General features: G+C 37.1%; 1 protein-coding gene across 1 annotated transcript in view; it reads right to left on the bottom strand.

Moving 5' to 3' along the window:
- Positions 1 to 1984: 1984 nt before the first annotated feature.
- Positions 1985 to 27309, bottom strand: part of LOC107568636 (inactive N-acetylated-alpha-linked acidic dipeptidase-like protein 2) — a 43740-nt gene continuing 18415 nt past the window's right edge. Inside the window, exons 3-7 of the mRNA XM_016254608.1 lie at positions 19376 to 19513; positions 12132 to 12224; positions 7588 to 7793; positions 5174 to 5302; positions 1985 to 2080 (exon numbers count right to left, since the gene is read on the bottom strand). Coding sequence (XP_016110094.1) covers positions 1985 to 2080; positions 5174 to 5302; positions 7588 to 7793; positions 12132 to 12224; positions 19376 to 19513 — 662 coding nt within the window. The remainder of the gene's footprint in view (positions 2081 to 5173; positions 5303 to 7587; positions 7794 to 12131; positions 12225 to 19375; positions 19514 to 27309) is intronic.

Here is a 27309-nt window from a genome sequence, read left to right as displayed (position 1 = left end):
CCGCGTAAACATAAAACCATGTCTGCATTTGTGATCGGAGAAATGACAAACAACAAGCGCTACTCTACACTGCTCAAAACTCGCGTTTGAATCGTCAGTGGCAAATTCTTTAAATATAAAAAACGTACTTACAGTCTGTGAGTCAGAACAGCTGGCATTGTAGTCTACTCTACCAGGATCAGGAAAACGTCCTCCATAAAATGTGCTGCACACATCTGAATATTTGGGTTGAACTGTTCTGGGACAGTATTGTAAATACAACTTAACCACTGATTTCTAGTCGAGTCCTCTTTTGGAAGGCCAAACAAAGTAGTTTCGCTTTCACAACGAAACACACAGCGTCACACACGGCGGGCTTGAGTGAGCGGAACCACATGTGACGGCTCCGGGCTGGACTCCGCTTCGTCCACAATGAAAGCCGATCCGGCGATCCACAGCGCAAAGTTGAAGTATTTCCTCAGCGGCCAGCACGGATCAGCTCTAGGCATGACGAAGCGGATATCATCCTCTTTTGGAAGGCCAAACAAAGTAGTTTCACTTTCACAACGAAACACACAGCGTCTCCACGACATGGCGGCAGCAACAATACTACAGCGAGAATAAAAGCTACGCCTTCTTTCTTTGAGTGAACATTTGGGCGGCGTTATGCAAATCTTCCCACATCGTGACGTAGACATGTGGGGGCGTGTTAGAACGAGCCATTTTAGTTAGGCATGGTTGACTCTTAACTTTTGTACAGAATATCTGTTTGGATTTGAGACTTTAGTCTTTGCAACTTTACAGATCTTGTTTATGCACCAAGAGCTTGTAACACTTCAAAGAGAAAGGAAAAAATAAAATCACATCGTATGACCCCTTTAAACACATATGGTTTAAAACGCATGATTTCAGCACGATAAACATGATAATCAGAACCAAAACAGATGTTTTTAGCAGGTACGATCTGTAACGGCACAGCTCTATTCTGGAAAAGGGGCGGGGAGCACCAGCTCATTTTCATTTAAAGAGACAGGCCCGAAAACAGCGTGTTTCTGCTTCTACTCAAAATAGGCATTTTCAAAATGACATAATACATGATCTGTGGGGTATTTTGAGCTGAAACTTCACAGAAACATTTTGGGGACACCAGAGACTTATATTACATATTGTAAAAAGGGGCATAATATGTCTCCTTTAAATTAAATTTGGGATGGTCAAATAAACACACTTGCTTCCAAATCAAATTACACCATTCCACGTCACGTCAAAACTCATTGATTTTTCCCACACAAAACACTAGCCCTCACTGTTTGCTTTTCTCCCTGTGTAATTGCAGTTTAAAATAGACAGGCACGCACACGTTACTCCAACAATACCCAATTAAACAATGAAAAGTCTCTCAATTTACTTTGTGTTTTGCTCTGTAATCCCAACAGAAGTACTTCCTTTATTATAATTGGTTCCAGAGCACCCATTCAAAACATCACAGCAGTGGCATCTTTATTCCAAAGACAGCTGCAAAGCAAGATAAGTGGAAAGTATTACCTCCATAGCTCTAACATGATTTACAGTGTTGTTAAAACGTCTCAAAATATTGAAAGTGTTGTGGATACCTGATGCCTCCAAGAGAATGTCTTCAGAAGATAAATTGCACAATTGCAGCAATTCAAGATGAGTGGAAAAACTGCATGGACAATTAGAGGCAAGAGGTCACATAACAAAGTAAGTGCAGGCGAGATATTTCATGATACAAAGGGACAGACTGTGATGGCTGCAAAGAAAAACCTCATGTGTGATGCATTTGGTTAATAATAGTGTACTGGGACACCGGGATATACTGTATGTCTGTGATATTGATTTAAGTGGAATAAAAGAAAAAAATGCCTTGATTGTAACTGTTTCTCCAGTCAAAATTTGACAAAATAACGGAAACAGGAAAACAATCAGGAAACATCATAAAAATTCACTTTTATCACACCTGAAAATTGGAAGTCATTCATCCAAGTCACCTCAAACAGCCCCTGTGCATCTTTGATTGGATGGTATTCCACTCAATTAGCATGCTAATGAGGGCCTCTTGTGTCTCATTGCGTCGAAGGCTCTGACAGGACAACAGCAATTAGCATAAGCCAATATCAATTTACTGAGAGACAGAAACCAATTGGTGGAGGGAAGGCATAGGGCCACAGAGCTGGATTTTTAGACAATGAAAAGTGCTGACGCTAAATGGTTTTTCTCTTTGTTGTGATCACACTATAGGATAGCAGGAAGAATTATCATATCAGATAAACAAGAGGTTGTGCATTCACATTTAAGGTGGTATGGATGTAAGATATAACATAAGTGTCTACATTTTCTTAAATGATTAAAGTCTAATTTTTTTTTTATTGTATGCTAGACATTTAACTGCTGTCTGTCAAGACATTTATCTCAAACGTCAAAAGTATCCTTCAATAGCATCTTGACTGAGGTGAATGAATTTGACTATCACAGTTCTCTAGCATTCAAAGACATCTCGGATTTATCTCAATGAAAGTACCATATTGACCCGAATATAAGACAATGTTTTTTTCTTGGAAATACATCTTAAAAAACGCGGTCGTCTTATATTCAGGGTCTAGACTTTGACATGTCAATAATACACCCACAACAATAGGTGGCACCAAATACGCATACGAGTCGTTACTGTCATGTTAGCCTGATGGGACCAAACTCCCTTTGTGATTTTAAAACGTAAGACACTACCCAGATTTGAAGACTACAGTAAGATTTAACTTCTTCTGTTAATAAGATTTTGGTAGGCTACTATTAGATGGATAGCCTAAATGTCCTAATTCAGATGGGCTACCTGTTTTTTTTTTTAATGGTATATCAAAAAGTGTATATTTTTTTAAATGTGATTGTTGGTACATTTTAACTGTTTTTTACCATACTTTCAAAACAAAAATTTAAATAGGAAAAATATGCAATATGAAAATAATTGAAGACAAAATGTTTTTTAATGAGAAAAAACAAGATTTGGTTTTTAAAAAGCCTTTTTCCAAAAGGTACTTCTGGAAAAAGGGGGATCGTCTTATATTCGGGCCAATACGGTACTTCACGTGAGTGTGTAGAGTTCAATGAAACTAAAACCCAAAACTATGCAATAATAAATGTATGGAATCAATGAATGGACCAAATATTTTTGCTACATTAAAAATATTTTTTCATTAGTCTATAAGAGCCACTTCAACAACTCAAGCAGAAAGAATCTGAAAACTATGTTGAGCCCAAGCCTCTGACTCAGAAGGTATGCCAATGAAACACAAAAAGCATTTGCAAAAAGAAAAAAAGCATAAAAGGTATAAGCAAAACAACAAAACAAAAAATTTTGCTAAATTAATAAATGTTAATTTTTTTTTTCTGGAACAGGTAGGTATTTTCTAAACATGCTCCGACTCTTCTTTTGTTATGCATATTTAGATTTATGACAAATAAACCAAAACCTGCCATTTCATAAGAGAGGAGCAATAAGCACATATACGCACACAATTCCATCAAGCTAGAGATTTTCTATACTTTTCAAACAGGTGCTTAGTGTAATGCAAAGCATAACGACGCCATTTTGCAAAACTCCATCCTGAGTCCTTTCTGCTTATTCGCATCAAATCTCATAAATTTTTTTTCCCCCAATGGACTACTTTACTAACATTACAGCCAGACTGCTGATGATGAGGGAAATAATTATTCCAGTGAACTCATGCCATTTCTTTCTTAGAAGTTTTGCTGGGGAGATTTAAATACAGGCAGTGGTGCAGGTCAGAGCTTACTTTATTGGGTTGAAATGTCACAGGTGGACTGGCATTTAGGTTAATGAAGAAAATTATTGTCTAGATAAAAATAATAGGGCACACTGTCATTGGATCAGGGCCTCTGACCTACAGCATGCTATACAAATCAAATAATACATTGGCAATATTTAAATATATTAACCTTTTCTGTTGCTCCATTCACATCTGGTACAATTACCTGATGCTAAAGAGGCTGTCAGTTTTGAGTTCAAACTCACTGAAGTTGCTTTAAAGTTACACAGAGTTAATAAGCAAGGCAATGCTGATGTTTTAAAGAGTTTAGTCATAATTTCAGACAAACTACAATATTTTCACACTAATCATAAATGAACCTGTCAGAATGAATAAGATGCTCTATATATCTGGAAACTTGAGCGGAACACAAGAGCTATATTAAGGTTTGATAAGTTAGATGAGTTATATCTTACATTATTGGAAATTCCATTTGAATGCATAACTCAGACTCAGTGTTCATTGTAAATGAGATGCAGCAGAGATGTTTTATGCAGAAAGTTAGGTGCACACTGCTCAAACACCAAGACCTTGTTGAGTGAAATAACAGTCTAGGATAAGTGTCAATTCCGCATTCAGTGGTGGGAATATTCAAAATCAAATTCACCACAACTTTAGTGTTCAGGCAATCACATGCCACTTTAAATTTAAATAAGATGGCACCATTTGCCAAGACAATTTCTCTTTCTTTCCTATTACAAATATGAAAAAAAAAAAATACTATCTAAAAAAATAGCAGACAAAAGGAAGAAAATATGGTAATATCACATGTACACAATTATATTAAATGTAACATTCTCAAAAAAAAAAAAATAGACTGTGTTCACATTCTGGTAATACTGCTGGATTATATTTTTCTTCAACCATAACAATTAAACAACCAAATTAATCAGTTAACTAACTAACTGGGAGTCTAGGCCATGTACACCGATTTGTAGTAAAGGGGGATGTGAAGCCTGAGTTATACAAATAAATAAAATTGAACAAACAAATAACCCCCTCTATATCTTTTTTAGGAGTCTAGGTCATGTGCACAGATTTGTAGTAAAGGGGGATGTGAAGCCTTTTTTTTAAATAAATAAATAAATATAAAAATGAGCAAACAACTATATATATATATCTTTTTTGGGGAGTCTAGGCCATGTGCATAGATTTGTTGTAGGGCAAATCTGAATAGAAGGAAGCCCAAACGGCTAGCAAGGTACTCTTCAGCATCAGACATTATGGGTAGTGATAATCGGGTTTTCAGTAAGCTTTCCACGAGTCTTCTGTGACATATGCATCTACTCTATTTAAAGTCCTATTTGCAAGTATATTGTCCAAGCGGATATAAATTCATATTTAAAAAGTACCTTTTGAGTTTCAGTTGCCAGTTGCAGAAGGGAAGGTGATGCTGTGGCCTGCAGGGATCCAGGGGCTCTGACGGGGCTGTGCAGGCTGACATAAGCTACTGCCCTGCTCTGAAGAACCACTGCATTCTCCTGTACAGACACACAAAACAGCCATCTGCTGCCAGCTGATGATATGTCAGAGCATTGAGTGATATTTTGGCATAAAAGCCTGAGTCACCCCCAATGAGACACTACAATTTTGTGAAATGAGCATCGTGAATAATACAAATCATTATTGTCTTTCTCATACTCAAAAAATATAATTTTATTGTGACATTATTATGGGCTTCTTAAGATTAATGATGACGTTTGCATTGTACTGATTAGAATAAACTCCTTCGCCGGACAGAATGATTTCATTAACACTCCAAAATCATCCATCTGTCTGACTGAATCTTCATGGCTCGGTGATCATGTTAGCAAACTTTTGTACGGCTGCTCAAGGCTAATCTGTACTATTTTTGCTTTTCCTCCTTCGCTTTAGTTGTCAAACTGAGGAAGAGAAAAAGGCAGGTGCTTTTGACTTACTACTAAACCCAACTTTGGGGTCGATACTCTACATTGCGTTGCCAGAGATTTCCATAAATATTAATATGATGTATCAGACAAACTCAAGCATCATTTTTAAATCTACATCTAAAAAATGCAGCTTATATATGTAACTTGTAGGCTATAATGTGACCCAGATGCCACAAAAGGGTCATAAAGGGCACATGCTCATTTGTCTTGTTCCTACATGATTTACTGAGGTAATATGATAACAGGCTGATTTCCATGTTGAACATTTTTTCACACAAATTATAATTACAGGGGCAGATTACTGATTAAGAAATACTTATTTTACATGGTTCAAAATGCTTTTACTGTATTTCATGATTTGTAAACTAATAGAAACATTTTGACATTAGCATCACACAACCAGCTCCATATGTAAGGCTTTTCTGATGGCGTAAACTTGCTCAGAAGCTCACCTGGTACAGCATTGCACTTGTGATAGGGAGTGGTCGGGTCACGTCTACCCTTACGAAAAATAAGTTTATTCAAGTGTGCTATTAGTATACTTCTTTTAAACTAAAAATAGGAAAGTATACTTTTAGTCTACTTTTTATGTACTTCTCAGAAATGGGATTTGTGTACTTCTCAGAAATATACTTAAAATGACATTTAAGTATACTTGACTTATATTTAGATAAAAGTCTAAATATATTTTAGCTATACTTGTGCTCCTAGAATCTGTGTTTTCATTGTTATACTGTAGGGAGCGCTATTACACATCTTCTGTACAGAATTTCCAAAAAACACAAGTGAAGAAGAAACCGAAACGACAGATGCTTCCACATGTAATCTAACACGATCATCAGACATAAAACAGCATCAAAACTGTGTAACGTTATGGAATAAAATGTCGACCAATGAAGAGGTAATAATAACTGTCAAGCTTTGGGGTGTTGATCGACTTTATCTACGTTTTGATTATCATTCTGAATCCAAGTCATAGTCTTTTTTTCAGCTTTTTGTTAGGAGTAGTAGTATACTTAAAGTATGATGTAAAGTTCACTTAAAGAAAACTTACGAGTATACTTAAAACTACTAAACTAGTAGTTTACTGAGACTATACTTCAAAGTGTACTAAAAATGGTACTACAAGTATTTAATTAGTAAACTATCATTATACCTATAAGTTCACTTTTAGTATAGTTGCAGTACAAGCTAAAACTGTTGGTGTAAACTAGTTGTGTACTAAAAGTTTACTACTGTTATACTTAAAGTATACTTAAAAGTATACTTTTATATACTAGAAAGTGGGCCAATTTAGTCCCAAGGAGTATTGAAATAGTACACTTACAAGTATACTACTAGTACACTGATTTGTGCATACTTACTACATAAAGTATACTTAAAATATACTTGAACTTTACTTAAGTATACTTACTAAAATAAACTTGATTTATACTACTTTTTGGTAAGGGTAGTGAAACACGAGTCACAATAATAGAGCTCAAAGACTTGTATAAGCATGCTAAAGTGGCTAAAATGTATTTTTATCTCATGCTTGCTTCTGTTAACACTGTTGGTTAGGATTAGTGTAGGCGGTACGTTATTTTTAAATGTGATAAAGGATTAACTTTTTAGCCCAACTAACCAGACATTTCATTTTCTTAACAGTGATACCAACAACAACCAACATAATAAAACATTGAAAGAATCATGTTTATCTGTTTCGGGATTAAACTGACTGTGCTTTTAGTGTCACTCATTGGACATTTCACTTCAACATTTTTGCAAACCGTACAAGCAACGTAATATCAATGGGCTGAAATGTAACAACAGGTACATTTTTCCAATGAGTCTGCACTGGAATAGTCAAATATTACCTTCCCCCACTCAAAGGAGCCGATGTTGCCCAGTGAGGTTCCCCCCCAGGAGCAGAAGACAATGGTGCGGTCGGGCTGCCAGCCCGCACGGGTTTGAGCCGTCATAGAGGCGATGATCTGAGTCATGACTGCAGAGCCGTTCCCCCAGTCTGCCAACGCACCCTCGTACCAGCTGCCATGACGACTGCCAACCAGTACATATCGATCTACAAGGGGAAACAAAGTGGGAACACTTACACACAAAACAAGAATCAAACACTCACGCACCAACAAACATGTTCACGCAGGCGGAGGGTCAATCAACTGCAGGGTAAAGCGACCATATGAAAACTAGGAGGATTCTTTTTAAATACACATTTTAAATAGATTTTCTGCCGTCTGGAACCTTATATTACATATAAAAGAAATTAAATGCGCAGATCAATTTCAACAGAAACTTGCTAATTGGTTAACTGTAAACTTTACCACACTGTAAAAAGAATGTAGTAATCTGCAGTTAAGTTGCTATTTCTACCTAATCCAACCCTTAAATAGACTCTATGCACAATCACTTCTGCATTTTGCCTCAGCCAGCTTAGTTACATCCGGTGCAGTGTTAGAAGACATTTTTGCTATTGGCGTTAACTGTGGAGACATCGCATGAAAATATTTTTCCTGGATAACTGTGAATGGTGTTAATAGCATTGTGAGGCAGTCAGCTGTCACTCCTAACAGCAAGAAGGAGAAGTTTCGAGTTACATTGACACTTTGAGGGTGAGTATTCTCACATTAAGTTCCAGTTTCTTACAGTTCATACGCATCTTTTCATTATTTGTTTTAATATATCCAGATAACCTGTTTACTTATATTGTATTCATTTTGACTGATGTGGTTGTTTATGCAACGTATAGGATTTTTGGACTATGAATTTTAATTTCTAAATTTCCAAACAGAATCCGGTGACAATGAGAGATAAGCGTGAGGGAGTTGTGTTACAGGCCAGTGAGGAAGGCAATATATTAGCTTAAGTCTGAATTAAATGCTCGTTTTATACAGCCGTTTTTGAGGTTTCTGTACAAAGTCAGGCATAGTGAAACTAATTCGTAAAAAGGTTCATAGAGCTTAACATTTTAAATTTGGGTATAGTACTCCATACAGCATATGGGTTTGTAAATATAATATTGAAATATTAAGCAATATGTAATATTTAACAAATTTCTATTTAAATTTCTACTTAAATATTTAACAAATAATTAAAAAGAATATTGATACATGACTTTTGTTATAGTTTAATCATCTTCACAGACTGTTAGATAAACAACATTTCATTTTTTGTAACATCATTTATATATATAAACAAAAAAAACTTACTGTATGAGATCAGGCCTAGATATAACAAATGGACTATCCCACTACCAGTGTCAACACTTAACTTTATTTTAATGTTATCTCAGTTAACAGTATTTGCCTGAAATTGAGAGCATTATGAGCATTTTTTTTCTAAACATACAAAAACATGGCATTACATCCATTTAGGTCAAGTAATTCAAACATACCACACAAGGAAGATGTAATGTAAAATAGGTCAGACTACAGAGATTAAAAATTAGGGAATTTACTTTAATATACGTTTTTGTTTTTATTTCAGGAGTACCCTTTACAGAGGTGTCACCAGCGAGCTGTCTGACCTCTCAGTCCTCCAAGTGGCTGAGCTGTATTAGGGCTTTGTCAACACTACATCCCCTTTGGTCACCACAATCAGGATGTTCAGTGAGGATTCATTGGTGGATTATGCCTTTGGAAAAGTTTAGGCTGGGAGTGTGTTTTCATACCTACAACCTGCAACATTACTCATCATCAAGATGCCCCATCGGCGCCACATCTGCCACTTGTGGGTTACAGCCTTGGCCCATCTGTCTGCTTGTTTGTCCATAGCGAACAGAGTTTTTTTGTATATACACAACTGTGTTGTTGTACACGAAATGTTAAACACTTTATCAAAGTTACTTATATATACATGTTATATTTATATGTTTGCATTACCATAGTGCAGGCAACAAATTAATTTATATTTACATATTTACATTACTGCAGTGCAGGTCATTTATGTTTGTCATTTATATTTGCATGTTTGCATTATTGCAGTTCAGGTACAAATGTATCAAAGTTGTTTATATTTATTTTCACATTATGACATTGCAGATAACACCAAAGTATCAAAGTTATTTATATTTACATGTTTACATTATCGACATTTGTGCAAATAAATGCAAATGTATACATCCACAATTTCTATATTAAATATTATTTTAATTCATATTGTGCTCAGTTTACAGTAAAAAGTTATATTTTACAAGACAACAAGGAATGTTGCTAAAATATTGGGGGGGAAATGTAGTGAAGCGTTTGAATTACGAAAATGTATGTATAAAATGTATATTATTAACAAAGTAATATGTAGAATTTTATGGTTAAAACAAAATCACAAAAACAAATTTAAAGAAAAAAGTATGAATTACAATATAATTTACATTACATTTACATTTAGCAGATGCTTTTATCCAAAGCGACTTACACATGAGGAAAATGTAATATATAACAATATAACAATTTATACATAAAGGGACAGCTTTCCCAGAAATCCCCACATCAACAATTACAAAAACATAATGTTGTTTGAAACCCTGTAACCCATGTATCATTAGCACTGTATTTCATAGTAAAGATTTGTTGGTAGCACTTTAGTATAGGGACCAGTTCCTACTATTAACTAGTTGCTTATTTACATGCATATTACTAGCATATTGGCTGTTTATTAGTACTTATAAAACACATATTCTGCATGATGAATCCTTTACAATACCTAAACTTAACTACTTTATTAACTATTAATAAACAACAAATTAGGAGTTTATTGATGTAAAAATCAAAGTTAATAGTGAGAAGTGGACCTTAAAATAAAGTGTGACCGATTTATATTTATGTGTATATTACATATTACTATATAATAAAACATTTATTGTTGTTATTTGCACAGGTGATCACTGGTCTACTCATGTCATAGTGATCATTACTCAGTAATTTTTTACTTTACACTACAATTAAAAAGTTTGTGTTCTTTAAAAAAAAGAAAAGAAATATATTTTATTCAGCAAAGATGCATTTAATTGATCAAAGTTGACAGAAAAAATATTTATAATGTATAATATTTATATTTATACAAAAAATATATATTTCAAATAAATATTGCTCTTTTGAACTTTCTATTTATCAACAAAAAAGTATCACAATTTCCACAAAATATTAATCAGCTGTTTTCAGCATTGATAATTCTTTAAGAAAAAAAAAAGCTTTCCTGAGCATCAAGTCAGCATATTAGAATGATTTCTGTAGTAATGGCTGCTGAGAAGTCAGCTTTGTGACTGCAGGAATAAATAACATTTTAAAGTATATTAAAACAGAAAACATTTTAAATGGTAATAATATTTCACAATATTACTGTTTTTCCTGAATTTTTGGATGAAATAAATGCAGCCTTGGCAAGCAGAAGAGACTTGTTTTTAAAAACATAAAATCTATGTGCATTGTGCACACATATGAGTAATACTTTCTCTAGATTTACACACACTCTGCCTTCACATACACCAAATAACATACAGACCAAAAAAGAAACAATTTCTCATGTAATTAGCCGTGGGCTATAAACAGCACTGGGCCACCTCTGACTTACAGCTAGTGAGGGTAGAAACAGAATCATTGAGCTGACAAGAGCAAAGAACTAAGGAGTAGATTAACCCACCTGTACTCAAGAGTACTGCTGCGGTCTGAAGGGAAGTCATTAAAATTACATCAAAATGATAAATAAATAAGACAGTCAACTGCCAGATAAATGAAAGGTAAACACATTATAAAAAGACAAAAGTCAAGGAGAAGAACGCCTCTTCATGATTTGTGATACATAATTAGTGACTGGGCGACCAATTATGACAGGAAAAGAGTGCCGTAAATCTGGAAAGTAAATCATGGAGGGCTTAAATGCATAGACAGTGACTTTTACAGTCATGGGGCGGAGGTGAAAGATTAAATGCTTTCATTACATAAGATGTACGATTAAATCATCCTGAAGGTGAAAATAGTAGTCCGTAATTAAAAGCCTATTTTCAGCAGCCAAGTGACCTGCATTTGGTCAGTGGCAGCAGACGTTGTTTTAAGAGATTAGTTTGTCATAGCGCAAGGAGGAAAAAGGGCTGTTTCAACACGTGGACACAGATTGGGCTATATTCACCCCCAGACTCTTGCTTTTTCAGTGGATGAAGGAGAGAATGATTAGACTGCACTCTTGTTTCGCTCTGCTATCACGAATAGAATAAAGCACTTTGACAAAGCACTGTGTCTTTGTTATGTCAGATCAAAGAGCACAGCGGTTTAGGACCATGCCTGGGACACGCTGGCACGCAGTGATTTGCTATTTAAATGAAATAATCTTGCATTAACTATGACAAAAAGCCCTTTGGGTTTGTAAAATGACAATTCGGGTTATATGTCTTGGTTTTGTGCTGACCTACCTGGATTGGTCTTGCCTTTGAGATATCCAATAACATTGTGCACCGTCTTGAAGGACGCCTGGTTTTCAATGGTGAGGTTTATGATTTTTCTTGCTGAGGAACAAACAGAAATTCCAAACGAATTAGTCAGGGACATGAGACATTGATAGATCCAGCTATAAGAAAAAGGCAAAGAGATGGAGAGGTTGTGTCAATAAAATACTGTTAATAAATCCATTTTTATTTAATTCTAAAATGAACATAATTAATTGAGGTATTATTTAATATTCAACAGCAGCAACAACAACAACAACAAAATAACAACAACAACAATAATAATAATAATAATAAGCAACATAAACAACTCAATAAATAATTAAAATATTATTATTATAATTATTAATATTATTATTATTATTATTATTATTTTGTTGTTGTAACTTCAACTATTCAACTAAATTGTTGACATTCATATTAATTCATAAATCATTAAAACATTATTATTACTATTATTATTATTATTATTTAACAAAATTATCAAAATGTCACATATTTTTAAAGAAAACTCCTATTATAGCTTTATTCAACTAAACGGTCAAAATACACACACACACACACACACACACATTTATTTCCCCTAATAATATATTGGATGATGCATAATTATCCAGTCCATGCTCATTTAACAAAAAATAAATAAATAAAAACATTGTTCCTGAGTTAGAAAGTACATTTTTCATCTAATGGCATCTCCTTTAATTTTTTGAAAACTAAACCATTTAGACACACATAAGGCTAGGTGTTTCCCTTATAGTACAGTATATTGATGTGATCACTGATTGCATTGCCCAGAAGAAGCTTTCTATTGACTGTGTGCATTGAGAAAATCCTCTTTTCATTTTGGAACATCACTTGCAAGTTTTTGGCACATCCTCCATTATCAAATCCCCTCCCATTATATGTACAGGACCTATAAAACAGAGAGCAGATAGCCTTTGCTTTCACCATCCGTTTGCGTGTTCCAGAGAAAGTGTACACCATCAGAGCAGCTTAAAAAGATGCCGCCACTGTTCGGCGCACACTCTTACCAATTACACATAAAGGCTCAATGTGATGGAGTGAATATCAATGAGGCTGATATGCCAGCAGATAAAAAGAAGAAACACCTGGCCCTGGAACACATCCCGAGCCACTCTATCTCCCGCTCTTACAGTGACATCGCTGAGCCAACATGGAGATGTGAAAATCCCGCAGTGGACGAGCTTGAATTGAGATGGAATTGAAAATTCCTTTTCAAGAAAGCTTTGGGATCGCAGGCAGATGTGCCCTCTTTGGTGTGCGATGTACAGAGTATGAGTTTTTTATTAGTTCCTGGAGATGTGAATATCAGGAAATAAAGATAAAGGTTTGGTACCTCAGACGTACAAAGGCGTAAACGCCGCTGATGTGTACAGATGTGTTTTTTTACTCTTTGAGTATAATCAAATTCACTCTAAAAATTCAGTGGGCTTCACACAGCCTCCCAAACCCCATGTATCACCCCTGACAACAGCACAAATGACTTTGGGTAAAGAGCAGAAGATGTATATGCAGTTGTAAGGGAGTGTTTAAAAGTGCTGGCGTGCACACGGGTCGTGGTGTGAAAGATCTGTCCATTAATCATCGATAGGTATGAGAGGTTACCGGCTACTGAGAGAGGTGAGCGCCTCTACGTGAGCAAAGTGAAAAAGTGATCTTGTAGGAAAAGAATGAGGAAGGTGGCAGCTGCAATGGCTCATGTTTTATAAATGACCCTGAATAAGATGTTCTTTAGAAGTATATTCTGTATAAAGAACAGGAGCATATAAGCGATGAAGAACAGGATCCACTTTATTTAAAAAATATTTCAAATGTGTTAAACCTTTAAAGCAGAAATTTAAGAATATTAAATTAAATTACATGTGTATACTTTTAATATACTTTTAACGTGCATAGTGCACATCTAATATGCTAAATGAAAGATCAAATGTATGATGTGCAAAAACAAATGAGGTTTGTTCTTGTGTTTGAGTTTCTGTTTACCAAATAAATCAGCTTTTCTGTATGCATCACAGGCTCTCCATGTCATGCCAGAGCGCATTCAGCTCTTCTGATGTTATAGAGATCTGCGGCCAGTTCTGGGCTCCAACTGGCCAGTTTACACGTCACTCAGATCGGCCATTACAGACTCTGTGAACTCTGACACCCCACGTCAGCACAGTGGGCAGAGAAAGGAGGGGTCGCCATCCGGTCGGACAGCCAGTGCTCTGTGGAGAATGTAGTTCATAACGCGAGAATTGAAGGCTTTTGTCCGCACAGAAGAGTTGTAGCGAACGCGACTCGGATCCTTTCAGTCTATGATTATCATATTACAAGTTATATATGATGAAGAACGCGTGGAGAGCCTTGGAGAGCAGTGGACGCGCGTCTGGGGAGACTTGAGCAGCGATTCTCCGTGAGTTTGAGCGTGTTACCCTTTGTTATGAAACGTGTTAGCTATACTATAGTTGAAAAGTATATAATGTTATTTATAAAGAATTCCACTCATATTTTGTAGTTCAAAGGGTTTTATTTACAATGAAACCATTTTTTTAAATTTCCTCCATTGTATGTGTGTAGGGCAAACATTTGAATTTGAGTATTCCAAAAAACGCCCAGAGAATAAGTGGTTTTAATCAGTTGAAAGGACTTTCCCAGTCAATTTGATTAAACTTAACTCATTTATAACCGTTCTTTTAACGTTCTTGTCATTGTAGGCTTAGGCTACTTTTTTATTTTAATGAATATACTAATTAATAAAATTAATATTATTTATTTTGTATTACATATTGTTCATTCATTTATTTATAACACCGCACCCCCAGCACCCCTACTTCCCGCGGTAATGCTTCTATTTATGAAAATATCACAGTTAGGAGATTTATAGCGAGTGGTTCCCTGCATTTTTACAGCAAATCGTGTGATTACAGTAAATTAAGCCGCTGCAATGGAGCAACTCTAATGCTATTAAATTAAAGATGATGTAGGCTACCATAGAGAAAGAAACAAATGAACAGTGAAAGTAATAAAAACTTGTAAAATACATTTTAATGGGCATAATTAAGTGTGAAAATAACAGAAGGTTATACAGTCAAACCAAAAATTATTCAGAGACCAGATTTCATTTTTGATATTTTTTTTACTAGTGGGTGCAGGACACTATAGTTCATTTATGTAAGTGAGTATAGCAAAATAAACTAAACTGTTATATATTATACCCAAAAATTATTCATACAGTGGACTACCAGTAAAATTGATACAAATTTGGGACCAAAAATTATTACGATGAGTCTGGGAAAAAATTGAAGTTCAGGTTTCCATGAACCTGGTTGACAGCATGCCCAGGAGAAAGTATTGATAGTTGTGTAAATATTGACAGCTGTATGAATAAGTTTTGTCGTATACGCCGATCCAGATCATCCCAAACATGCTCAATGCCTGCTCATACCATAACCCCACCGCCACCATGGGCCACTCGATCCACAACTTTGACATCAGCAAACCGCTCACACACACACCGCCATACACGCTGTCTGCCATCTGCCCTGTACAGTGAAAACCGGGATTCATCTGTGAAGAGAACACCTCAGTCCTCAAGTGCCAGACGCCATCGAATGTGAGCATTTGCCCACTCAAGTCGGTTACGATGACGAACTGCAGTCAGGTCGAGACCCCGATGAGGACGACGAGCATGCAGATGAGCTTCCCTGAGACGGTTTCTGACAGTTTGTGCAGAAATTCTTTGGTTATGCAAACCGATTGTTGCAGCAGCTGTCCGGGTGGCTGGTCTCAGACGATCTTGGAGGTGAAGATGCTGGATGTGGAGGTCCTGGGCTGGTGTGGTTACACGTGGTCTGCGTTTGTGAGGCCTTTTGTGTACTTAGAAAAAGTCTTAGATCTTTGACTTCAGCTCATGAAAAAAGGGGGCAAAACAAAAGTGTTGCGTTTATAAATTTGTTCAGTGTATATTAACTAATGATCTGTTAAGCATTATATAATGTTTGTTAATGATTTATAAATGAAAGTTATTAAAAAGTGTTACCAAACGACTCAAGGGTGAGTAAATGATGAGTAGTTTCCTTTATTGGTGAGCTATCTCTTTAACGTTTGTTTTGGAACTTTAAGATTTCTCTTTAAGCTCATTTCCTTTCGTTTTGTCACTGGGGCTGTAAATCCTTTATTTCCTATGAAGCCAAGACAGCGGCTCAGCCACAGCGACGGGGTCTCCTGGGCGACCATGCAAAGATAAGAAGCAATTTTCACTCAATAGTAGGAATTAGAGACTAATAACCCCTATTCAAATCTGTAGCAAAGGTCTCCCTTCACACACATGCAGCCGGAGGGAGAGACTGAAAGCTGACTCAGAGTTTAGCGTATTTCTGTCTGCGTATGTGGGGGCGGATGCCTGCGTGACTCTGACAACAACTGTGTGTGTGTGCACATGTGCATATGCATGTCACATATGGACAGAATGGCAGGTTCTGACACCTGGTAGGATGTGATGAAGCTTACACGTACAAGTGTCTGCATGTACACACACATCAGGAAACATCACAAGTTCTCACTGGCATAGAGGCACTAATTGTCTTGTCGGTATAACTCTCATAACTCAGAACACCAACGGTGAGAAAACTTTTTCAGTTTTTACTGAAAAAGTAAAAACTACAGTGTGAGTTATCATTTCATCACTGAAACAGAAACTGATGGCGTGTCAAATTATATTAAAAAAGTAGTACATTTATAAAAAAAAAAGATATATATATATATATATATATATATATATATATATATATCTTTCACAATTTTGTATCACTCCGCTTGTTCTAGCCGGGTCTATGTTTTTTTTAATTATTCATTGAGCTAATCGTAGAGTACGCTAGTTAATATAAGAAGAGACGTCTAGGTTCGCGGTCTCTCTCATTTGGATGCACGTCTTGCCGCATTGTTTCTCTCTTATAACCTCATTATTTCGTGACGTGACGTAACATGTGGCCTAGTATGGTGACCCATACTCGGAATTAGTGCTCTGCATTTATCCCATCCAAAGTGCACACACAGCAGTGAACACACACACACCGTGAGCACACACCCGGGGCAGTGGGCAGCCATTTTTTGCTGTGGGGAGCAGTTAGGGGATCAGTACCTTGCTCAAGGGCACCTCAGTCATGGTATTGAAGGTGGGAGAGAGCGCTGTACATTCACTCCCCCCACCTACAATCCCTGCTGGTACGAGACTCGAACCCACAACCTTTGTGTTACGAGTTCGACTCTCTAACCATTAGGCCACGACTTCCCCACATTTGAAAATACATAAACAAGTATTTTCAAATATTAGGACAAAACAACACAACGTGCACAGCAGGCTGTTCATGATGTATGCACACTCGTCTCAAGGATGCAGAAAACATGTTAGTTATATAACTGTTGTGTAACAAATTTGCATAAAAAACGGTGGGCATCTTCACTTGATACTTGAATATTGGAGTGTGCAGTAAAGACTTTTACTCTCAGATGAAGGTCAATGAGCAATGAGACATTTGTACATTCTTTGTTGGTCGATGAAAAGCATCATCCCTCGGGAATTACCTTTCCCTGGAGGTTTGTTCACTTAAATCCAATTATGCTCCAATACATGTCATCTCCTCAATCTGTCACTATTATTTAGCCTGCAGCACATCCACCGCGGCTCCTGTGACCACATTCAACGTTATGTTTGACCTCCCTGAAAGCTCTACATGAGAGAGTGCTGTAAGATGGCTGACCAGCCTTACTCTCATGGTTTCAATTAGGCCCCCTGGGCACTGACTGACTGATGTGTGTAATGGCCTTGGATATGGGTGGCCATAGCAAGGGCAACTTTAAGACGATGTGTAAAGCCTGTGTAATGTACCACGCTCAGGAGTTACACGCGCACCACGGAGCATAAATCAACAAGACTTGGCTCCTCGAGCACACAACCTCTATCATTTGGAGCTAAAGAGCGTCATACCATCTGCCGCCAGCAGGTGAAACACTGACGTCATGTGCTTGCAGCTGCTTTTGATGGTTAAATCCCCAGCAGAAGCATGAGACTGAGAAGACTAATGAATATCTCAGGCACAAAACATTGTTTCAGAGCTTACTGGAGACATAAGGATTAACACACAAGAAAGAAATCAAAAAAGCATGAGAGACACTAACAGAATGGCAGTATAATCGGTTTTGGAAATAGTGAAAAAAGACAATCATATGATCATAAGGTGAGAACCTAAGACCTATAAGTCAGTAACACTTCATAAAATGATTAAACAATGCTTAAAGAGATGGTTTGCTCAAAAATAAAATTCTGTCATCACTTACTTAACCTCATGACTTTTCAAACCTGTATGACTTACTATCGTCTGTGGAACACAAAAGAAGATCACCTTAAGAAAGCCCAAGGGTTCTTCTTCTTCTTCTTCATCATCAATTAACATCAAATTACTTTTTATTATATGGAGAGAAAAAAAAAACTGTTGAAACAATAGTCTTCAAAAGACCTTTATATATGATCAACCGTAGAAAGTCAGTCATACAGTTTTGAACTGTCGCTTTAACATGTCAGTATGCCATATACATTAGATTCATGCCATTTCGGAATGTACAATAACTAAAGGTCTGTTTTGGGAGACCAGGGTTTCATTTTTTATTTTTTTTTATAATGGATAATTGGGCTAATAGATTTTTGCATAGGCACATATTTTAAGTCTCGGTTAAAAAATGTAAAAAAAATATATATATTTATGAAAGATTAAACACTTCAGGAAAAAAAAAAAATATATATAAAAGTTCAGATAAAAAGAAAATATAAAACCATATTTTTTTCCCAACACAATTTATGCTATAAAAAGCAATAAATAATAATTTAATGTTTAATAAAATAATGAAATACAATATGAATTAAGATTCACATATTATCTAATAAAAAAATGCATATTGCATAATGATAATTAATTAATTCAATAATTAATTGATCAATTGTAGAAAATTACAACAAATTAATCACATGACAACTTGACATTCATTCATAATGACAGTCATTATGAAGCGTTTCTAATACCAGAAAGTCTCTCTCCATAAGGTTACGTGATTTGAAGGCTCTAAGAAGTGGTATTTTGTGAGACTGAAGAGGGTTGTTTTTTGACAGTTACAGTAAGTGTAGCAGATGTTGTTTCTGGCCCAAGGCTTACCTGAGGCAGAGGGCATGGCCATAGGGATGCAGGGTCTTCCCTGCCCCATGGCGGGGGCAGAGAGTAACATTTTCGCTAAGGAGGCAGAGATGGGCTGAACCAGCAATGATGTCAAGTTGTGGCGACTGTCTCTTCCAGCTGTGAACAGAAACAGAAGAGAACACTGAAAAAAACTGTATTTTCTTATTTTAGAAAGGCTTTCACACAGCTACATCAAAAAGAAAACAATAATAACATCCTTCCATCCTCAGAATTTCACCCTCAGCAAGCCATTTGCATTGATCATGACTTTGTGAGCATTTAGAGCATGTCATGGGGCTCTTAACGCCACACATGAGCAACCCAATTACCCAATCAAAGAGCTTTTCTATTGGTTAAGACCTCCACTGAGTCTTCTCACACACCTTCATCTAGGAGGGTAGATGAACGGCATTAGTCTATTACGTGCTGCATAAATATAGTTGCAGTGGGGTCAGGCGAAGATACGTTTAGTGATGTGAGGTGAGCAAGAAGGGACGGGCGAGGATATTCGTAATGTGCTGTAAATCTGACAGAAAAGAGAAAGGAGCACTGAGAGGAACCTGCACAGCCATGCAGGGACATATCAAAACCTTTCCTCACCGCTGATTGCAGCTCACGAGTGGCAAACTAATAGGCCCGGAGATTTTAAGTTTGAAGAAACATTTACTAGCAGGCCAATGGGGATTTATATGGACGAAATGCTCCATTGATTCAGCCTCATTAAAACAAAGAAAATGTGAGCCTAATCCTGCTTTAGGAGCAAATTTATTTAGGAGCTTCAATTTTCCAGCAGCGTTTCTGCACTGGTGGGATGGGGTACAGTCATCCACGAATTACAATCAGTAGACGTTTCTGTTCCACAACACTCTATTACCTTCGGAATTTACCAATTAATTCTTTAAAAATCCTACAATGTGATTTTCTAGATTTTTTTTTCTCATTTAGTCTCTCATAGTTGAGGTATACCTATGATGAAAATTACAGGCCTCTCTCATCTTTTTAAGTGGGAGAACTTGCACAATTGGTGGCTGACTAAATACTTTTTTGCCCCACTATAAATATATTCACAGGCCGCAATTATTTTACAGTGGTTATGCAGGAATGAACGCAGAGGAAGGTCCCCTTGAAATTAGTTTAATATTTTCTTGGTCATAGTGGGATACAGTGATTATTGGGTTTTGAGTGGGTTTTTTAAAGTAACGCTGTACTGTATGTGCAATTATCTGCCCAAAGGTCACAGGGGTCAAAGTTGTGTTTAGAGAGAGGAGATTATCTCAACTAATTAACCTTCTAAATATGATTTCATTTAAATAAATGTGTTTGTAACTCAAACATTTATCTATCTATCTATCTATCTATCTATCTATCTATCTATCTATCTATCTATCTATCTGTCTGTCTGTCTAGCTATCTAATTTTTCATCCTGTTTTCTACCTCAATTTAAATGCAATCAACTGAATTAGACCTTAAAGATAATATAACTTGTGTTTAGAGATATCTCATTATCTCAACTAATTAACCTTCTAAATATGATTTCATTTAAATAAATGTGTTTGTAACTCAAACATTTATCTATCTATCTATCTATCTATCTATCTATCTATCTATCTATCTATCTATCTATCTATCTATCTATCTATCTATCTATCTATCTATCTATCTATCTATCTATCTGTCTGTCTGTCTAGCTATCTAATTTTTCATCCTGTTTTCTACCTCAATTTAAATGCAATCAACTGAATTAGACCTTAAAGATAATATAACCCCCTGTTTCAGCACTGGTTGGTTCTCACCAGAGCTTTTGACAAATGCTACAAAAGTGGACGTGGTGTGCTGTAGAGTGGAGGGGGAAGAGGGAACACAGACAACATGACAGCATCTTCAGATTCAAATGGTTTCATTTCACTCCCATTGAGTTAAAAACATCAACGCTTCCCACAAATGCACACTGCAATTCACCATTACATGCAACAAATGAACATCTTTTTCTACATGGTTTTTTAAGCTCACCGTACTTTCACATATACCCCATGACCGCTATAATTTAAAGCACAAATACATGCACAGCCATTTATGTGTGTACTCTGCATTCAAAACATATATGAACACGCAGTTGGATCTTTAATCATTTTTAAGGTTTATTTTGCAGTGTTTATATAAGCCGTTTGATTGGTTTATATCAAGGAGCTGTAAAGACTGGTTATGCTCATGAAGTGAACGAGTCGCGGTTGACTCAGGGTATGTGGGTGTGAATTTATGCCACATGAATACTTACGAGACACTGATGCTTCATCAAAGTACTATAGTGATTTGCCACGTCACTAATTGTGATGTTAGCATGATGTAGATCAGGGGTGTTCAAATAAAATTGCTTGAGGTCCAGTAAAGAACCCTCCTCACCAGCCGCGGTCCGGACAATTATATACCTAAAATCATGAATTGATGGGTTTTGCCAGACCAGGGTATCTGCAGGATACTTAAGCTTAAGGCCTGGTTTCACAAATGGGGCTTAGCTTAAGCCAGGACAAGGCCTTAGTTAAATTAAGATATTTAAGCAACTTTTACAAACATGCCTTAGAAGAAAACATTACAGGTGTGCATCTTGACACAAAACAATGACACTGACATATTTTAAGATATGTCAGAGCAAGATATTTTCAGTTGAGACAGCTCAAACATGCATTTTAGTCTGGGACTAGCTTAAGCCTTGTCTGTGAAACCGAAACTTTTTTTAAGACCTGCAAAAATAAAATTAAAATGCCTGTAAAATTCCTGGCTTACAGTTCAGACGCAGGTTTTATAAAATGATAAACTTCACATTTTAGCCTTTAAACCATATTTTAAGAAAATGGAGTCAAAAGTATATAAATATATTTGACTTCTTAATTGTTTAGATTTTATAATGCATTATCTTCTTGTCCATCCACTAGTTCACATTTACAACTCTGCGTGTTTGCTGCATAAAAACATGCGTTGATTTTCACATTGGTCTGAACAAAAACAGCAGAGGAGATGCAAATTAATTCTCTGCCAACAGGAGGCGCTTTCGGAATGGCAGAAATAAAGCTGTTTCCCCGGTAACGGCAGAAGACAAAGCAGCACAGCAGGTGACATTGAAATGTGCAGCGCTCATGTTTATTCACTGAAATCAGCCTTTTGAAGTTTAAGCGTCACATTAAGCTATATCACAATTCTTGCCTTTCCATCCCCAAATTTAAGATCTCCTGAAATCATAAGACTTTCTTGTACCATTTAAGACTTTTTATGGCCTTATATTTGATTCAACTAAATTTAAGACTTTTTAAGGGCCCGTCAACTTTCATAATTTTTGAGAATGCCAATGTTTTCCACTCACTGAAAGTTTCATCTGTCTGCGCGCCGCTCTCTGCTTTCTTCACTGCATGCATGACTGCACGTCGGAACATAGCAACAGTTAACTGTAGTAGAAAAGTGCACAATGATAGTGGTGTTCAGTGCAGAACTGATGTTGTTGTGCAAAATATCCAGACCCACCTGAACCCGATGTCAGCTGTAGTGAATTAAATAAAATGGAGGTTTTGCGAGACAAAAACTAGAAATATTCAGTTCAATGCTTTAGGGACATGTCTAGGGCACTCACTGATGTACCCCCTAATTTGTTATTTTTTTTTTACCAGCCTAAAAGAGTACTTTCATCCGTCTAGATAAATAAAACAAACAAGGTTATGGTCAATAGCTTTCATCCTTTCATGTTAGTTCTATCTGCAGCTCAGCTAAAAATGAACAAAAACAAGTTTAAAAGTACAAGATGCCCTCAAAACCCATTAGGTCGTGCTTTGCCACGTCACTAATTGTGATGTTAGCATGATGTAGATCAGGGGTGTTCAAATAAAATTGCTTGAGGTCCAGTAAAGAACCCTCCTCACCAGCCGCGGTCCGGACAATTATATACCTAAAATCATGAATTGATGGGTTTTGCCAGACCAGGGTATCTGCAGGATACTTAAGCTTAAGGCCTGGTTTCACAAATGGGGCTTAGCTTAAGCCAGGACAAGGCCTTAGTTAAATTAAGATATTTAAGCAACTTTTACAAACATGCCTTAGAAGAAAACATTACAGGTGTGCATCTTGACACAAAACAATGACACTGACATATTTTAAGATATGTCAGAGCAAGATATTTTCAGTTGAGACAGCTCAAACATGCATTTTAGTCTGGGACTAGCTTAAGCCTTGTCTGTGAAACCGAAACTTTTTTTAAGACCTGCAAAAATAAAATTAAAATGCCTGTAAAATTCCTGGCTTACAGTTCAGACGCAGGTTTTATAAAATGATAAACTTCACATTTTAGCCTTTAAACCATATTTTAAGAAAATGGAGTCAAAAGTATATAAATATATTTGACTTCTTAATTGTTTAGATTTTATAATGCATTATCTTCTTGTCCATCCACTAGTTCACATTTACAACTCTGCGTGTTTGCTGCATAAAAACATGCGTTGATTTTCACATTGGTCTGAACAAAAACAGCAGAGGAGATGCAAATTAATTCTCTGCCAACAGGAGGCGCTTTCGGAATGGCAGAAATAAAGCTGTTTCCCCGGTAACGGCAGAAGACAAAGCAGCACAGCAGGTGACATTGAAATGTGCAGCGCTCATGTTTATTCACTGAAATCAGCGTTTAAGCGTTTAAGCGTCACATTAAGCTATATCACAATTCTTGTCTTTCCATCCCCAAATTTAAGATCTCCTGAAATCTTCTTGTACCCTTGTACCATTTAAGACTTTTTATGGCCTTATATTTGATTCAACTAAATTTAAGACTTTTTAAGGGCCCGTCAACTTTCATAATTTTTGAGAATGCCAAAGTTTTCCACTCACTGAAAGTTTCATCTGTCTGCGCGCCGCTCTCTGCTTTCTTCACTGCATGCATGACTGCACATCTGAACATAGCAACAGTTAACTGTAGTAGAAAAGTGCACAATGATAGTGGTGTTCAGTGCAGAACTGATGTTGTTGTGCAAAATATCCAGACCCACCTGAACCCGATGTCAGCTGTAGTGAATTAAATAAAATGGAGGTTTTGCGAGACAAAAACTAGAAATATTCAGTTCAATACTTTAGGGACATGTCTAGGGCACTCACTGATGTACCCCCTAATTTGTTATCTTATATTTGATTCAACTAAATTTAAGACTTTTTAAGGGCCCGTCAACTTTCATAATTTTTGAGAATGCCAAAGTTTTCCACTCACTGAAAGTTTCATCTGTCTGCGCGCCGCTCTCTGCTTTCTTCACTGCATGCATGACTGCACATCTGAACATAGCAACAGTTAACTGTAGTAGAAAAGTGCACAATGATAGTGGTGTTCAGTGCAGAACTGATGTTGTTGTGCAAAATATCCAGACCCACCTGAACCCGATGTCAGCTGTAGTGAATTAAATAAAATGGAGGTTTTGCGAGACAAAAAATATTCAGAAATATTCAGTTCAATACTTTAGGGACATGTCTAGGGCACTCACTGATGTACCCCCTAATTTGTTATTTTTTTTTTACCAGCCTAAAAGAGTACTTTCATCCGTCTAGATAAATAAAACAAACAAGGTTATGGTCAATAGCTTTCATCCTTTCATGTTAGTTCTATCTGCAGCTCAGCTAAAAATGAACAAAAACAAGTTTAAAAGTACAAGATGCCCTCAAAACCCATTAGGTCGTGCTCCAGCTGGAGATATTACAGCGCTGGAAATAAAGTAGCCCTGACCTCGATGAACTCAAAGAGAGTGTGCACTCTCTGTTTCAGCTTGTAGATAATGCACAGTCCATACTACTGGGGTGCATGAGAGGAACGTTTAATACTTCACATAAGTTGACATCTTGTGGTAACTAGGATTTACACAAGCTTCAGTCTGGATTTTTATGGCCTTATATTTGATTCAACTAAATTTAAGACTTTTTAAGGGCCCGTCAACTTTCATAATTTTTGAGAATGCCAAAGTTTTCCACTCACTGAAAGTTTCATCTGTCTGCGCGCCGCTCTCTGCTTTCTTCACTGCATGCATGACTGCACATCTGAACATAGCAACAGTTAACTGTAGTAGAAAAGTGCACAATGATAGTGGTGTTCAGTGCAGAACTGATGTTGTTGTGCAAAATATCCAGACCCACCTGAACCCGATGTCAGCTGTAGTGAATTAAATAAAATGGAGGTTTTGCGAGACAAAAAATATTCAGAAATATTCAGTTCAATACTTTAGGGACATGTCTAGGGCACTCACTGATGTACCCCCTAATTTGTTATTTTTTTTTACCAGCCTAAAAGAGTACTTTCATCCGTCTAGATAAATAAAACAAACAAGGTTATGGTCAATAGCTTTCATCCTTTCATGTTAGTTCTATCTGCAGCTCAGCTAAAAATGAACAAAAACAAGTTTAAAAGTACAAGATGCCCTCAAAACCCATTAGGTCGTGCTCCAGCTGGAGATATTACAGCGCTGGAAATAAAGTAGCCCTGACCTCGATGAACTCAAAGAGAGTGTGCACTCTCTGTTTCAGCCTGTAGATAATGCACAGTCCATACTACTGGGGTGCATGAGAGGAACGTTTAATACTTCACATAAGTTGACATCCTGTGGTAACTAGGATTTACACAAGCTTCAGTCTGGACCCAGAACACCTGAGAAGAGATGATGCCAACCCTTTTTTTTTTTTAGCAAAAAAGCCTCCCAGGAAGAGTTATTTGCTGAAGTACGATTACCCACAGGGTTTAGACTCATTCCCTCCACACAGAGAAGCTCATGAGATATATATTACACGCCTGCGGTGGGGCCATATGTGCAGTGCTCAGATTACAAACACTCCAGTAGTTCACATACAAACTTACTCATTCAGTCCCGATGTGTTACAAATCAAATCTGTGAGAATGACAAGCTCATGTTGATAAACAACAGGGGTTGCTTTCATCCCGAAGGGTGAAGAGTAAGAACTTCAAAATATCATATTAACATACTATTGGAACTACACTTGATAGAAGTTCAGTATGCAGTACACAGTGCATGTGCATTTATTTACTATACGCAAAAAAAAAGTTGCAAGAAAAGCTAATTTTGCTATGTGGCTGTTTGCTGAGATTTTTAAAAGAAAAATTATGTAGCAGATACATATGCAGTCCCGCAATATTTTGTTTACAATACAGTCTTTCTGTTTGTTCTGTGAGTCATTTTTTTTTAAAGATATGACATGGAGACACGGATTTACATGCAAATTGAATTTCAAAATAGCAGGTCATTCATTTCCATGAGAACAATGGCAGCAGTTTTCAAGCAGAGATCTCACTCATCTCTCTTGACTTCAAGTGATTGTACAGACTTGCATACATCCTTTCAAGTCTTTCATGTGCTAAACCTGAGATCACACAACCATCAATTTGTTGTTTGTGGTTCTAAACAGCTTCTTGCAGTGACTACAGCAACTCCTGAAGCTTTGCGTCCGGTCAACGTAGCCCCTTAAGGCTTGGACGGGACAGCGCAAAGCCAGGGCTGGGTCTGCCTCCTCCGAGAGCACCGCTTGGAGGTTCACCACCTGATCCCTGAAGGGAGTAGCGGGAACCTTGGGGTGGTGTGCTTACCATCTCCTGAAGAGCACGTCCCTCCACCTCTGGGTCGCCCGTCTCCGGGCCTCTTGCTCTCTCGCTTGCCACCAGGTTTGGCGGGGGCCTGGACGGGCAGGGCGGCTGCCCTGCGACCGGCTCCACGGCACAGCTTTGCTGGAGGCCGCAGGAGCGCTGCCCTTGTTTCGGCAGTGGCAGGGGGGCCGCCCTCGGCGATGGCAGCAGCTGCACGCAGGATGTGCCTGATGGCCTCAGTCTGCTTTGGTCAGCGGAGAACCGCTGGGCAAGTTCTCCACCTTGTCGCCGACAGGCCGGCCTGGGACACGG

Source organism: Sinocyclocheilus grahami, unplaced genomic scaffold (genome assembly GCF_001515645.1).
Source record: "Sinocyclocheilus grahami isolate Dianchi unplaced genomic scaffold, SAMN03320097.WGS_v1.1 scaffold1266.1, whole genome shotgun sequence".
Taxonomy (NCBI): domain Eukaryota; kingdom Metazoa; phylum Chordata; class Actinopteri; order Cypriniformes; family Cyprinidae; genus Sinocyclocheilus; species Sinocyclocheilus grahami.
This window is presented reverse-complemented; position numbering and strand designations above follow the sequence as displayed.